General features: G+C 40.7%; 1 protein-coding gene across 8 annotated transcripts in view; it reads left to right on the top strand.

Moving 5' to 3' along the window:
• The window catches only part of REPS2 (RALBP1 associated Eps domain containing 2), a 199,149-nt gene that overhangs the window by 82,802 nt on the left and 100,448 nt on the right, over positions 1-15,899 (top strand). For all 8 annotated transcript variants that reach the window (XM_081043421.1, XM_081043426.1, XM_081043425.1 and 5 more), the window contains exons 7-9: positions 3,161-3,224; positions 5,291-5,433; positions 12,600-12,694. In XM_081043421.1, the coding sequence (XP_080899547.1) occupies positions 3,161-3,224; positions 5,291-5,433; positions 12,600-12,694 (302 nt within the window). The remainder of the gene's footprint in view (positions 1-3,160; positions 3,225-5,290; positions 5,434-12,599; positions 12,695-15,899) is intronic.

Below are 15,899 nucleotides of genomic sequence, written 5' to 3'. Positions count from 1 at the left end.
TGATTTTAGCTATTCTACTGGGTGTGAAATGGTATCTCTTTGTGGTTGTGATTAGCATTTCCCAGATGATTAATGACATTGGGCATCTTTTCATGTTCTTATTGGCCATTTGTATATCTTCTTTGGAGAAATGTCTATTCAAGTACTTTGCCTTTTTTAAAAAAACATTATTGGGAGGTAAGAGTTCTTTGTGTATTCTAGATACAAGTTCCTTATCAGATATATGATTTGCAAGTATTTTTTTCCCAGTCTGTGGCTTGTCTTTTTATTTTCCTAATGGTGTGTTTTGAAGCACAGGAGTTTTTAATTTTGATGATGTCCAGTTTATCTATTTTTTCTTTTATTGTTTCTGTGTTTGGTGTCATATCTAAGATAGTATTGCCTAATCCAAGGGCATGAAAATGTACCTCTATATTTTCTTGTAAGAAGGAATCCATATTACAGTTTTCTCTCTCACATTTAGGTTTTTGATCCATTTTGTGTTAATTTTTGTGTATTGTATGAGGCAGGGGTTCAAATTTATTCTTTTGCATATGTATATCCAGTTGTCTTAAAGCCATTTTTTTTTTAAAAAAAAACACTATTCTTTGTCCTGTTAAATCGTTTTAGCTTTCCTGTCAAAATTCAGTGGACATAAATGTGAGGGTTTATTTCTGGCTGTTAATTTTATTCCACTGATCTATATGTGTAGCCTAATGGCAGTGCCACACACTGTCTTGATTATTGTAGTAAATTCTGAAATCTGGAAGTGGGAATTGTTCAGCTTTGTTCTTTTCAGTTTTGTTTTGATTTCAATTTCTAGGGATAGTGTTTTTACACTTTAATTTTATATTTGTATAAAATATTTACATTATTCTAAATTCGAGTCTACAAAACAATTTACAAAGAAGTCTAGCTTTTTTCCCTATGCCCTCTACCTTGTTCTTCCATGCCCCTATAGGTAATCGCCTTTTTAATGATTTCTCTGTCTGTTTTTAAAAATAAAAGCAAATACATGTATGTGTGTATCTATCTATATATGTGTGTGTGTATTCTTATCTCCATCTATTCTTATAAAAATGGTAGCATGCTATTTATACTTTTCTCCACCTTGCTTTTTTCACTTAACAGTATATCATGGTGATACGCCATAGTCACGTGTAGAGATATTTCCCATTACCTTTTATAGCTGTGTACTGCTAGATCGTTTGAATGTGCAAACATTTATTCAGCCTGTCCCTTATTAGAATTATTCCTAGTCTTTTGCTGTTACAACTATTTCTGTTGTGAATAGCCTTCTGCATGTCTTTTTATATTTTTCTCAGCGTATCTTTGGGTAATGTGATTTTGGTAGATAATACTAAAAGCCCTTCATTGGTGTTGTGCCATTTTGTCATCCCACCAGGATTGTAGGAGATGCCTATTGTCACCACAGTCTTGTCAGCAGAACATGTTAACTAACTTCTGCATTTCCCCCCATCTGATAGACAGGAAATCGTATCTTTGAGTGGTTTTAATCTACACATCTCTTATGAACAAGGTTGAAACTTTTTAAAACATGAATGAGTCAGTTGCATCGATTTCTGTGAACTCGCATAGCTCTACCCATTCTTATATTGGGTTACTGGTTTTTATTTTTTTTAAAGATCTCTATGTACTTGGTGTGCTACCATTTTATCCCTGATATATCAGTGCTGTGTGTAGCTGTCGTTTACTGCCCTGAGAGACTCCTTATAACAACAAGTCTGAATCTGTGTTTTGACCTTTGGCTGCTGACAGTTTCTAAGCCTCCCCTCCCCCTCTAGCTCTCCTCATGTGGCTCCCCAGCAGATCTGAAAAAGGCTGGAGAGAACAAGGAAAGGAGGCTGGCTTGGGGTTCCTCTAGTGGTTGGGGGTGGGGCTGCTGCTCAGCTCAGGGTTTGAACTTTTGTCAGCACCAAAGGAGGAAGCACTCTGCTCTCTCATTTAGCTTCCTCTTCTGGCACAACTGAACTTGTTAGCTGTCAGCTTCCCTGTGGGCTCCACCACACCCCGGTGGGACACCATGGTACAGCAGTCTCTACTGCCTGTAGGCGAACCCCGGTCTCTATCTGTGGGTATGGGCCTAGTGTGATTTGAAGAAAGGATATCAAGGGGGGAAAAGAAGAGTGACATGAGAGGAAACTGTCTTTATGTCTATAAAACAGCTGAGAAATAGGCTTTCAAGACATTTTGACAAATGTCTGACACGGTTGTTACATTGATGGCCAACAGTCATGTGTCAGCATTATTTCCAGGATACTTTGGGGGAGAAGATCATTGGTTGATAGGGTCTTTTGCCTTCGATTCTTAATAATCTATCAACGGTAGTCTGCTTTAAGGTCCATTGTAATTCATTGTTTTAAGGCCAGTTAGGAGACTTACAATTGCCCTGGAATGACTTTTGACTTTAATAACTTAAAGTAGAGCTAGGGGCTTTGATTTGACAATTCTTTGTGTTAGAATTGAGGCTTTTGAACTGTGAAACTGTTTTGAGTGCTGAAAGCATAAAAATTTCAATCTTAATAATGATTGAGTCTAACATTCTAAATGCAGGTGGGACTTGCAGCTATGTAACATGTAAAATGGAATGAGTACCTGACTCCAATCAGTATTGGTAAATTTAGACTGAATAAAAAAAGTAACAGGAGGTTCCTGGATAAGTTGCTCAAAGAGCCACCAAAGATCTTAAATCTCACCAGAACTCTTTTCCAAGATGCCTGTCTTATCTCTGTATGATGAGATTAATAGCACTGATTTTCTTCTTTTTGCTCTGTTTTCTACCATGATTGTGCACTACTTTCTCATTAAAAATGCTTGACAGATTTTTACCTTAATAATTTTGAAATTTCTATTTTGAATTTTTAGTAAAATTTTGCAGATTTTCAGTAAAAATGAGGCAGGAATTCATTTAATTTGCATGTCATAAGAAGTATTATTCCATTGCTTCTTTTGCCTATTCTAATTTACATTTTCTTTTAAAAGCTGTTCACATGTTGTTTTTAGCCACATGATTCGTAGTTGCTTTCATTAACGTATGTTGTGTTTGTTGTTATATGGTAGGGATTGCTGAGTGAAAAATAATGGTGATTCATTGACATTAAATGTAAAAGGTGTTCTAGATAAGGAATTAATGACTTATTTAAACAATGGCTCTTGACAGGTTCAGTGGCCAAGAACTTCTTCACCAAATCAAAGCTTTCCATTCCAGAACTCTCCTATATATGGTAAGCATAATTAATGCCACGTAGTATGATTCTGTCTTCCGTATTCATCCATTAGCTTCTACTGGTGCATTTTAAAAGTCTTATCTTTTGAATGATTTTTTTTAACAGGCTAAGAAAACAGAATTTAGATTTTCGTTGCTGTGAAAATTAAATAAGTTATATGAAAAAAGACAGTGAACAGTGTCTGACACATACTGCACACTATGTATGTTACCTATTATTTAAAAAGTAATTTCTTTTTTTTTTTTTTTAGTAATTTCTTTATTATCCTCATCTAGATCCCTTTTCAGTCCATCGGTTGTGTGGGCATATGAGAATTTCCACCTTGTGTATTTTATTTTCACATTTTTCTACTTGTGATACACGTAACCAGAGGACCTGGAAAAGCTATTCTTTATATTTTATGAGGCCAGGTGAACAGAAGATCCACAAATGTTTTGGAATTAAGTTAAATTTGACTCTTCTTAGCTGTCTCTGAGCTCTGTCCGTTTGGCTGGTGTTTACCAGCTGGGCCCTCATTTGGACTTGCTGCTGTGGCGTGCACGGCGCCGTGCTGCGAGCAGGCCGCCTCCCTGGCTCCAGAAGGGCCGTGGCGGACCGGGCCAGATGGCTCCATTGGCGTTTATGGAAATGCTCGGTGCCTCCATAAACCTCCGGCTGCATGTGGGCTGTTCTTCCTCACGCCTGGGTGGGAGGCTGTGCTGCTACAAATCTATAATTAAAACATTGGAATATTTATGTAAAACTTTTTTTCAGGAGGATTTTCAAAAAGGATGATAGCATTTAAAATTGCTTGTCATGTTTTGTGCATTTTATTGGAAAACTATTGCAGTAATCCTTGTGCATGCCAATGTCCCTGGGATTCTTAGCTGGATTTATTCTTCAGCAATATATTCTAGCATCATTTTTTTTTACAAGCCTTATAGTAGATTTTAAAGCTAGGGAAAAAAGAGAAATTATCATTTTCAAAAGAATACAATCTGTTATGGCAGAATTCCCAGCCTTACCATAATCGGTATGAGGCTTTCTATCTTTTTGTCAAGACATATCCATGAAAGCTGAATGGCACTCTCTCCATCCGGCATGGGAGGCAGTTCCCTGGTTTCTCACCCTGGGGAGCTGCTGTTTCAGAGCTGGTGAAGTTTGAATATTTGAGGGGGAGAAGGATGTGAATGGTCCAAAGGAAAATAACGGAGCTTACCTTTGATATTTTTTTCTTTCAAGTAGTAACACCTTTCTAGTACAATTTCATATGTCTTATCTCTCTACTTGTCCTAACACAAGTATACTTGTTTCTGTATACCTAAGAGACTGGTTGAGCTTATAGGGTCTTAGTTACTTTGGCAAATAGGTTTCTTTTGTGCTGAGTAAATAGGTCCGTGCCTTTCAGTTGGAAACAATGACTGAAGCAAAGATAAGCCTTTTCAAGACGCTCCCTTTCTTCCTTTCTGTCTTATCTGGTTCCAGCCTTCCCTAGTTGCTAGTTTTATCTGAAAACATAATTCAACCAGTATTTATTGAGCTTACTTATATTTTCCCAGGAGGGAATTCTCAAGCAAATTTTTGATACAACATTTATTCGACTTGAAAAGTTCAAGGATCTTCCTTAAAGCTGAAAAACGAAGCGCTTATTTCTGAGCGCTGGGAACTGTATAATTGCCAGGCCAACTGGAAAAGGGCCGGGGCCAGCCCTTCCTCTGACTGTTCAGAGCACCAAGTCTGGAGCTCTTCATAACATGCATTACTGAATGACTGTCAACTAACTGGAATTCTGGGCATCATTTTACTTTTTGTGCTATAGTTGTTTGCCTTGTGGACTCAGCATTGTAAAACAGACCTACAAGAGAATCTGAAGAATTTCCATTTTTATTTATAAAGTGCTACTGATGCCAGTGCTGTCAGTCATACATTTTCTTCCTCCTAGTAGCCCCCTGAGATTTCGTATGGGTTTGGGGAACCTGTGGGGCCACCAACAGAGGGCCTGAGGATTGTGTTTGCATGTTTGAGGCTGAGTAGATGTTTCCCTATGCCCGGTGTTAGGTACTCATGACATCTGTTACATTTAGGGAGCTTAGTGATGCTGATTGTGATGGAGCGCTAACCCTGCCTGAGTTCTGTGCTGCATTTCATCTCATTGTGGCCCGGAAAAACGGCTACCCGCTGCCCGAGGGCCTACCTCCGACTCTGCAGCCTGAGTACCTGCAAGCAGGTAAGGCTTCATCATAAATCCTAAACTGTAGGCATTTTCCCCCCAGGCCTTACAAGAAACTTTTGTTTCTTAAATGGTGTCCAGACACTTTGGGGAGTCCTTCGTATCTACAATTATTGTCCTTTAACCAATATTAGACTTTTTCACATCTTAGGAGTAATAGGGACGATCTGGATGTGAGTCATCTGTTATTCTAGTACTCTCTGGATGGATTTGAACCAAAGTCACTTACCCTTTCATGAAAATTGTGGCGTAGGCAAGTACTGAATTTCCTGACCCATAGAAAACGGAGAGGAAGAACTTCCTGTACAGCCAGGTGCTGACTTGGTGTCTTTAGGAACGTCCCACTGTCTCCAAGTGGCCTTGGGCAATGACATGAAATAGAACTCTTATACCTAAGGAAAAAGTTAAAAAATCACATGCAGTGAACACTGCAAAGTGCTATAATCTTAAATATACACTTGATGAATATTTACATATGTATACACCCATGTAACTGCAATCAGATATAGAATGTTCCAGCACTCCGGAAGGTTGGAATAGAACTCCCTTTGTCTTTCTCCTTAGTATAACAGTTATCCCACATACCTGTTGGATAGGGAAGCGTCATGGTAAGTCCAACATTTGGATCAATTCCTTTGGAAGACTGGACAAATTAACAGTGTCTCTTGCCCTTTTCAGAGGCAGTGATCCGATTTCTATTACTCAGAGAAATGTAGCTTCCATTGAAAGTGTCCAGGAACAGCTGGTGCTTTCAGCAACCTTTCTCACTTTTTTGGAAAGGTCTCTTAAAAACGAGAGTTTAGTCATGGATGATTATTGGCAAAAAGGAACAGTGTGAAAAGAAAATGTGATGAGTCATTATAGAGTATAAATTGTGTGGTTAGATCTGGAAAAGGCCTTAGATGATGATGTCTTGTTCCCTCCTCATAACAACACCAGATTCAAAGTGGCGAATGACTTACCTAAGTCAGTCTTTGGGTCTCTGACTCTTAAAAAAAAGTCTGTTATTTTTTGTATTAGGTGGTGAGGGGGTGGAGGAGGTTGAGCTGAGACTTGAAGGGAAGAGACCAAGTATGTGGCTGGTGCCAGTGACAGGTAAACATGTTTGAGGAAGAGTGACTTCTTCTGGGATCTTCTCCAGATGTCCCCATAAAATGTATGAAGGAGAGGGTTCAGAGAGCAAAAACTACTACTCATTTCAGAGCTTGGACTTAACTAATAGCAGCTGCTCTCTAACTATAGCAGGCTGTAACTTCCTTGCAGGTTGGGGGAGACCCTCATAGGTCCCCAGGAACTAGTTTGCAATAGGGCAGCATGACAAACTGCTCTGTTTCTTCTTTGGTGTTTATCTCTCCATCTATTTCCTCTTCCCATCCCTACCCATCCGTTCCCTTCCCTTCCCATGGAGGCAAAGAATCACCAACATTCCTGGGGCTGTCTTGGTGACTGCATGGGTCCCATAACCAAGTCTGTGCAGGGTCATTCAGGAAGTCCTCCTGGGAGTGGGGCCACGTGGGGCTTTATGTCCCTCTAATGGGAATAAACAGCTGACCAAAGGACCAAGGTCTGCTCTGGGGCTGTTTACTTACTTTAATACTGTTACTGTTTCCTCTTGCAAGCCCTGGGGAGTCCTGTGTAGACTCCCCTCCCCTGCCCACAGCCCACGTGTAGCTTTCCGTTTCTGCATCTTGATTGATGCAGTTTTATTGTTCTGATGCAGTATGGCCATGGAACCTATGCCAGGTGTCATGCGTCCTTGTTTGAGAAGTCACTTTGTAGGTGTCCACGGGTTTCATGGACTGTTTCAAAAGGCAGTGATAAAAAATATCACAAATCTGAAAGCCCTGAGAAAAAAGTGTTAACAGGACAGAAGTAGCCTCTTGATTTCTTCACTGCTGCAAATGGCTGCTTTTGCCTTGCGTATGCAGCAGAGGGAAGTCTATAAAACAGAGTGCCAGCCTAGAGGCATCTCCCTTCATTTGGAATGAAGCCCTTTATCTCTTCCTCGTCTTCTGTGGAGGCTGTCAGCATGCATTTATACAGAAACAACTGAGGAATCCATCACATACCCTTCAATTAAACAAAAATTGCACATCATTTCCCTAGCTTGTGGGATTAATCTTAAATAATATTTATATAGTTCTAACAAAAACATGAGAGACCTCATAAAACCCTATCATACTCAGTGGCAGTATATTTTAGGCAAACCCTGAGGGTTTAGCTGTTAACTTAATGCTTTAGCACTTATGTTTATCTTTGTATACAGCTCAAGAAAATGGCCAGAACTGTTTAGGTCTTCTCTGTGTTTTTAGCCTTTGAAATATGAGTGGTCCTGTTGATTTGGGCGGTTCATTTTTATGATATTCTGGTTTTTTAAAACTTAATTCTTGTTCCAACATTTTTCTAATTGATCTATATTTAGTCTTTTAAAACTGATCCAGTTTTCAGCAAGGTTGATGAAGAGTATAAATTTGGTTGATACCATCATGTATTCACAACTGTATAAGCTTGTTTTCAATAAAATAATGAGATTAGAATTGTTGTATCTGATTTTCCCCTAACAGTGAAAATGAAAGGACAGAGTTGGAAGGAAAAGTTGGATTATTTGGTGGCTTACCCACGGGCCTTTTGATATTTTCATGTTTAGGTGACGGGGTGGATTCTGCTATAGATTTTTCCTATAGTTTGTTAAAAAAATATTTGAGTACTTACAACAAGAGGCCCTATGTTATTCTTTGGAGAATGCTGAATAAAAGAGAGTTCCTACCATCATGGCACTTGCTGGCAGTTAGAGGATTGATGGCAAATGAACGCACACACTCGTATGCATAATTGGAACCAGTGATGGGTACTCTGAAGGGGAAGTACAGCTGTAGTAAGAGGGCACATGACCTTTGGGAAGACTTCATTAAATGTTTGAGCTGAGACACAAAGGATGAGCTGAGGGCTCCTAGATGAAGAATGGAAAGAGTGGGCTCTGACGGGGCACAGCAGGTGAGCTTCAGAAGCTGTGGGGTGGGCTTGGAGCATGGGCGGGGTGCCAAGTTCAGGCCGCAGTGGCTGGAGTGCAAAGGGCCATGGCTGGAGGGGCTGTGCATGAGACTGAAGAGGACGGTGGGAACAAATCAAGGGCAATGACATCGGCAGGCTTCAGGCAGGAAAGTGACACAATCAGATTTGCTGTTTGAAAGGATCATATTGGTTGCCAACCAGAAAGCAGGTTTTGGGGAGCAAGGGTGGAAACTGGAAGAGCAGGTTATGTCAGCAGTTCAGTCAGCAGCCACAGAGGGCTGGCATTGGGGAGGGGACAGTGGAGGTGCTGAGATGGAGACATGCTGGATGGAGAGAGATTTAGCAGTTAATTTGATGGCACTTGTAGTTTTCGAAAGCATTAGTTTTCTGCCCAGCAAGATCCCCTCGTGATAAGGCAGTAGTCATGTAGTTCTAGTCAGGTCACAGGTTGGTAAACTAGAAAGAAAAATCTTATCTCAGTTAACACTGCTCTTGGGGCTGGATTGCAGAATGGTACTTGGAAATGTGTTTTGCTGTTTTCTACCAAGGAAAGTGAGACCACCCGGTGTAGTCAGAAAAAGTACCAGGGCCCATGGTTTGCCCCACCCAATATCAGTAAAATTGAGACCAGAGTCAGCAAATGAACAGTTTAAGGTGCTTGTACTCAGCTGTCTAGGGTAGCTGTTACTCAGAGGCCAGTACTTTACTGCAGAGGGAAGTTGGCATTTCAAACCCTGGTAGCTGTGGGAGGGTGAGAAAAGATTAAAAATGATGCCAATCCATTTTTAACACTTGCTTAAAACAATTTTTTTAAACGTGGTAGAAAGAGTTCTTGGACTCATTTCAATGTGTGTGTGTGTGTGTGTGTGTGTGTGTGCGCATGTGTGCATGCGCGCGCGCTTCCCCACACCAACAGGCAATTCTCAGACACCAGCAGGGTGTCCGAGAGTTCAACTCAATTCTGAGACTATCTACCTGGAGGTAGAATCGGATTCTATAGGTAAAGGGCTCAGCCCCACAAGACCGCCCTCCACTTCAGATGCCAGTTACAGTCCAGGTAGTTACCTGTACTTCTGACCAACGGGCTACACATTGGAGGTTCCAATGACCCCTTGTCATGCAGGGTATCACGCAGGGTCTCTAAACCTGCTCCCCTCATAAGAACACAGGATATGGTGAGGCCAAAAAGGAACACCCACGGAGCCATAGGTAGGGGAGTCATACCACTCTAGTCTCACTGGAGGCTGGATTCACACGATGTGCGACCTGCTGTCTGCTTTTCTGCCAACTGACCGACTCCCCTGACTGGCTGCAATCTGCCGTGCTAACTGCAATCCGCGCTTGCCAGCCACCATCTTCTTGCTAGCCCCCATTTTTTACTAGTGTAGTCACGGCAGTTATATTAGTGGCCAATGGCTCACTGGTTACAGCTGATGGCCAACTAGCCACAGCTGATGGCCATGCAATCACAGTTCATGGCCATTTACTACCTGAGCCAGCACCTTTCCATGTGAGGCCAAGAGCCTGGAAACTGCTTTCTGGGACTCTGTCCCCACACCTCTCCAAATCAGGATGTCAGTCACAAGTCCAGGTTCTTACCTGTGCTTCTCATTGGCTGGCTATAAATCAGGTTTTAACACATCGTCTTCGGGTTTGATTAATTTGCTAGAACGGCTCACAGAACTCAGGAAAACCCATTTTCTCGCTAGGTTACTGATTTATTAAAAATGGTATTAAAGGGATGAAGAGATACAAGGGTGAGGTCCTGAACGAAGGAGCTTTTGTCCTCGTGGAGCTTGGAGCCCAGCTTGGGGGCCCATGGAAGCATTCTGGTTCCCCAGCCTGGAAGCTCTCCAGAAAAGGACTAACAAGCTATTCTTTTGGGTTTTTATGGAGGCTTCATTATATAGTAATGACTAAGTTGTTGGCCATTTGTGATTGATTCAATCTCAAGCCTCTCACCTCTCTCCAAAAATCAGGGACTGGGGCTGAAATTTCCAATCTTCTAACCACATGGTTGGCTCTTACTGGCAACTGGGCCCCCACTCTTCTGTGGGTTTCAAAAGTCACCTCATTAACATAACGAGAGATACCAGTTTTGCTCTCATCACTCAGGAAATTCTAAGTGGTGTGGGAGCTCTGTGCCAGAAATGGGGCAAAGACCAAATATATATTTTTTATTATAAATCACAATATCACACATGGCATTAAAATTTTGATTTCTTAATAGCAGCTCTTGACAAGTTTGATTTGTAGCATCTGTTTATTGTCTACCCCAATCTGCTTTTCCTCTTTGGCATATTGACAAATTTTCTAGTTATTGAGACATTTTTTTCCTTAATTTTTGACAAAGTGGTGATGTAAGCGAGAAATTCAGGAATCAATACATAATTAGACTTAGTGTGCGGTTTGACTCATCGCATAGCCCCCTATCTAGCCATTTGTAGTCAGACCTAGCTAGTTTGCAGTTAGACCTGCCCTGATATTCAGCTGTTTCCTCTTTGTTTCTCCCCTCACTGATTAACGAAAGAACTCTGTTTTGTTCCCTTTCTCAAGGCTACCCATACTTCGTTAATCCATTTAATCAACAGAATCCTAACCTGAAAAGGGCAATTTCTTAATCCTCAGGCGCCCGGACACGGAATCCGATTTGAAAGCCCCGCGGCCGTGGTGGCCAGTCCCAGCCCGGAGTCCAGGAGTCCAGAGATAACATTATGTTAAACCAGACCAGACCCCAGGAAGGATGTTCGCCCTGGGACCTGCCTGACCGACTCCCCCTTTCCTTTGTTCTTCTTGTGTCCCTATAAGACCTTCTGCCCCGTCTAGGAACGGGAAGGTGGCCTTTGGGCAGGAGTCGCCATCCTCCCAGATGCCGGCATTCAGAAACCTGCTTTTCTTCCCACCAACCTGTCTCTCGATTTTTAACTTTTGCAAGCAGCATGCAGCCAGGCCTTAGCACGGTATCAGTGAAACAATCCACTTCTAAGAAATAGCATGAGTGTTAAGTACTAGCTTACCAAGTACAATGAGTTTTCCTCATGCTGAGCCACTCAGCTACTCAACTGACAGTTCCTGTCACTGTTCTATGTTAGAAGAAACCCGTAAGGTGATTTTTATTTCCTCTCTTATAAATCAGCAAGAACTTGCACTCTTTTGTTGTTCTTGCTAACCAAAAGAAATGACTACTTCATAAAATTTTTGTGGACACATAGCATTCATTGTAAGATCTTGTCTGTTTCCAACAATAGCTAGGATAAAGTATTTCCTTAGTTAATGTTTATAGTATTAAAACTACCACATAGTTAGTACCTGTGGGGACAGAGTCCCAGAGAGCAGTTTCCAAGCTCTCGGCCTCACGTGGAAAGGTGCTGGCTCAGGTAGGAAGTGGCCATCAACTGTGATTGGATGGCCAGCAGCTGTGGCTAGTTGGCCGTCAGCTGTAACCAGTGAGCCATTGGCCACTAATATAACTGCTGTGGCTACGCTAGCAGAAAATGGGGGCTAGCAAGAAGATGGTGGCTGAGCTGGCAAGCGCGGATTGCTGTTAGCACGGCGGAGTGCAGTTAGCAAGTGGGGTCGGTTGGCAGGCAGAAAAGCGGACAGCAGGTCGCACGTCGTGTGAATCCAGCTGCCAGCAAGACTATAGTGGTATGATTCCCCTACCTATGGCTCCGTGGGTGTTCCTTTTTGGCCTCACCATGTCCTGCGTTCTTATGCGGGGAGCGGGACTAGAGACCCCGCAGGCCGCCCCACGTGACGGTATCAATTAACAATTATGCTAGTAGCATGGTTAAAACTTAAGTATTGTGATAGTGATGGTTAACGTGGAAAACGACTACTATGTTAACACGACTGCTGGCAGTTTTAAGTTTTTGCTCTTCCATTTACCAGCTATATGACCTTGAGTTAAACTTCACTTTTCTTCAGTTTCATCATGTGTACTATGGGGATGACAGAAGTTCCAAGTTGAAACCCGTAAGGTGATTTTATAAAGAACTTAAAATACTACCTCAGTGTGATTAGTGCCATAATGAATATATAGGAGCTAGCTGATTTTGTTGTTATATTTAACAAGCACAAAAATGCTGATAGGAAAGTGTCAGCTATGGCTATAATATATATTCTTATGTTTTCTTTTTGTTTCTTCTTAGCTTTTCCTAAGCCCAAGTGGGAGTGTGCTTTGTTTGATTCTTATTCTGAGTCAATGCCGGCAAACCAACAACCCCCTGACTTGAATCGGATGGAGGTAAAAGTCGTCATATGTTAATGAGTTAAGAATGTGTGTAGAATTAAATCCATTAGCTTATGTTCTTTATAGACTCTGTAAAATCTGCTTTTATAACATTCTCTTCATACTTAGTACTTGCTTTGAGGCTCAGCCTTTCAAATCTACACACCAGGTAGATCTCTAATTATCTTTGTTTCTTGTCTCCCTACAACTAGATTTGGTGAAACAAGCAAAGTCGTCTCTTGACTTTCTAGAGGTGAAATTGAGGTATAGCCAAACTAAGCCAGAAGCACGCTAGCCAAGTTATTTACTTTAACCAAGCTTTTATTCCGAGGTAAACATTGTAAAGTTGTATTTTTAGTAGCTCAGTATTAGCAACGTATAATGAACCAGAACAGTTTTGAAAGAAGGTTGGAGAAACTATATGAGCATATGAGGGCCCCAAACCACTTTCAAAGCTGTCTTCTCCCTCAGGGTTTTTAGCGTTTGGACCAAGTGAAGACTGATTTGGATGATTCCCAAGAGAAACCCAGAGAATTCCTCCCGTGGTGGGTCATAGATGTAGGGGCGTAGCCACGTGCCTGGTGGGCCTTCGGTACACATCAGTAAATAGGAATTGTCATGGTTATTGTTAATTTCAGCACTATCACCATCATCATCATCATCATCACTATGCTGACAACATGATAGCTGCTGTTCCTGTCCTAAAAAATCTGAAAATGTGTAATAAATGGAGGTTTATTCGTAAGCTCCTATTACAGGTCTCTGACCCTCGTTAAAACCATTGCAAGATAATAGAAGTCCAAGGCAGGATACAGGGCCATTTCTTTAATATCACGTAACTGTGTGTGATTGTTTATTCTTTCCCATGGAGCTCGCATGCCTGTAGTCTGTGTTGTAGATGACATCCTCGCTCCTCTGTGATCAAATAAGCCTGCTTCTGCAGTGCTCCCACTGATAACATTACTCTCGGACTCTCTGCTACTCTTTCTTTGAGTCGTAGCCTCTGTGTTACTTTCTCAACAGATCTCTACTCATAGGAAAAAGATGTAAAGAAAAGTGATTTCAGGAGGAGTGATGGTAGATGTGCTTTTGAAGAGTTTTAGCTTTTTAAATTTCCTTTTCTGTAGAATGCATGTGATGGAGAAATAGATACAATGTTTAACCACTTTTGGTGGCCCTCAGTCTACTCTTGGGCTGCTGGCAGTGTCTAGAGAGGTTTGTCTTTCAGGCTAGTCACCTCAATAGCTCTCTTATGCAGTTGCCATGTGTTTTTTTTTTTTTTTTTTTTTGCTAGGATCCCCATTTTGCTATGCTTGTGTAAAATTATAAGGCTCTTAGGTGATTTACTAAAAAAAGTCATAAATTCTTATTCTTTCTAGATAAATGTTTTGTTCCAATTTGCTATGATAATCAGATGGTTTTTGCCCTTCCAACAGAGACAAAGAATGCTTTTTTTTTTAGAAATTAATTACTGACACACACAGACCAAGGACCTTATGTGCAGCTGGTTTTATGTATTTTTGTGTCCTTTAAGGGGATCTTTTGAGGGGGCAGGTTAAAAGCTACTTAGTCTTTGGTTTGCCTTGTACAAACAAGAAAGCAAAAGAACAACAAGAAACTCTTTCCCAGCAGAACTTATTTTCTGGGATGTGGTGCTTTTAGACAATGATGTAATAAACGAAATTCAGGGGTGAAATAATAAGGTTAATGGATGGTTTGGCCATTCAAGCAGTATAGGTCAGATTTGAATAGCTAATGATCAAGTGTTTCATGTTCTAAACTATTTCGTTTTTCTTTTGCCAACCTGTTGATCTGTCATGAATGCATGCATGGAGTTTAAATAGATCTTGGTACCAGTCCTGTGAAGGATGACTCCATATAGGTGTCTGTGTTGTCAGTGAAACTGGAGCTGATTCAGGTCATGAGAAGTTTGCTCAACAGTCCGTCCTTTCTAGAGACAGCAGAGCTGTAACCATATTCCATCAATAATTAAAGATTCTCATTTCAGGTATACTCCTCTTAAGCAGTGTTTCTTAGATTACTAGATTTCTTTCTTTTGGAAACAGCTTTACTGAGATATAATTCACATACCATACTCATCTGAAGTATACAAGTCAGTGGTTTTTAGTATGTTGAGTTGTGCAACCATCACTATAGTCTAATTTGAGAACATTTTTATCACTCCAAAAAGAAAGCCTGTACTCATTAACAGTGAGTGATTCACTGTTCGCCCCTCCCCCCAGCCTCTGGTAGTTACTAATCTATTTTCTGTCTGAATTTGCCTATTCTAAACATTTCATACAAACAGAATCAGATCATATGTGGTCTTTTGTGCCCGGCTTCTTTCACTTAGTGTGTTTTAAAGTTCATCCATGTTGTAGCCTGTGTCAATGCCTCATTTCTTTTTGTTGCTGAATAATGTTCCATTGTGTGGATATGCCACATTTTGTCTGTCCATTCTTCAGTTGGTGGACATTTAGGGCTGTTAGAAAAAAAATGCTGCTATGAACATTCATGTACAAGTTTTTGTGGGAGCATGTTTTCAATTCTCTTGGGTATATACCTACTTGTGGAATTGTTGGGTCATATTATAACTTGTGTTTAACTTTTTGAGGAACTACCAGACTGCTTTGCAAAGCAGCTGCACCATTTTATGTTCCTCCACCAGCAATGTGAGTGGTCCAGTTTCTCCCATCCTTGTTAACACTTGTCTGTCTTTTTTAGTTTAGGCATCCTAGTGGGAATGAAGTGGTATCTAGTGGTTTTGATTTGAATTTCCTAATGACTAATGATATTGAACATCTTTTCATGTGCTTATAGCCATTTGTGTGTCTTCTTTGGTGAAATGTCTGTTTAGATCCTTTGTTTATAAATTGGGTTATTTTTGAGTTGTAAGTGTTCTTTACATATTCCTGATATAAGTACCTTGTTAGGTAAAAAAAATTGCAAATATTTGCTCCTTTGGTTTTTCTTTTCCCTTCCTTGATAGAAATGTTTAATTTGATGAATTTCAATTTATCTATTTTTCCCCCTTAGTGGATACTTAGTTATCCCAGCATCATTTATTGAAAAAACATTTTTCCTCATTGAATTGTTTTGCACCATTGTTGAAGATCATTAACCATAAATGTAAGGGCTTATTTATGGGCTCTCAATTCTATCCCATTGACCTATATGTCATTATACTAGGACGGCACTGTTGATTACTGTAACTTTGCAG

This window comes from Rhinolophus hipposideros (assembly GCF_964194185.1).
Source record: "Rhinolophus hipposideros genome assembly, chromosome: X".
Lineage (NCBI taxonomy): Eukaryota > Metazoa > Chordata > Mammalia > Chiroptera > Rhinolophidae > Rhinolophus > Rhinolophus hipposideros.
The sequence above is the reverse complement of the archived record's forward strand: the minus strand, read 5'-3'. Positions and strand labels throughout refer to the sequence as shown.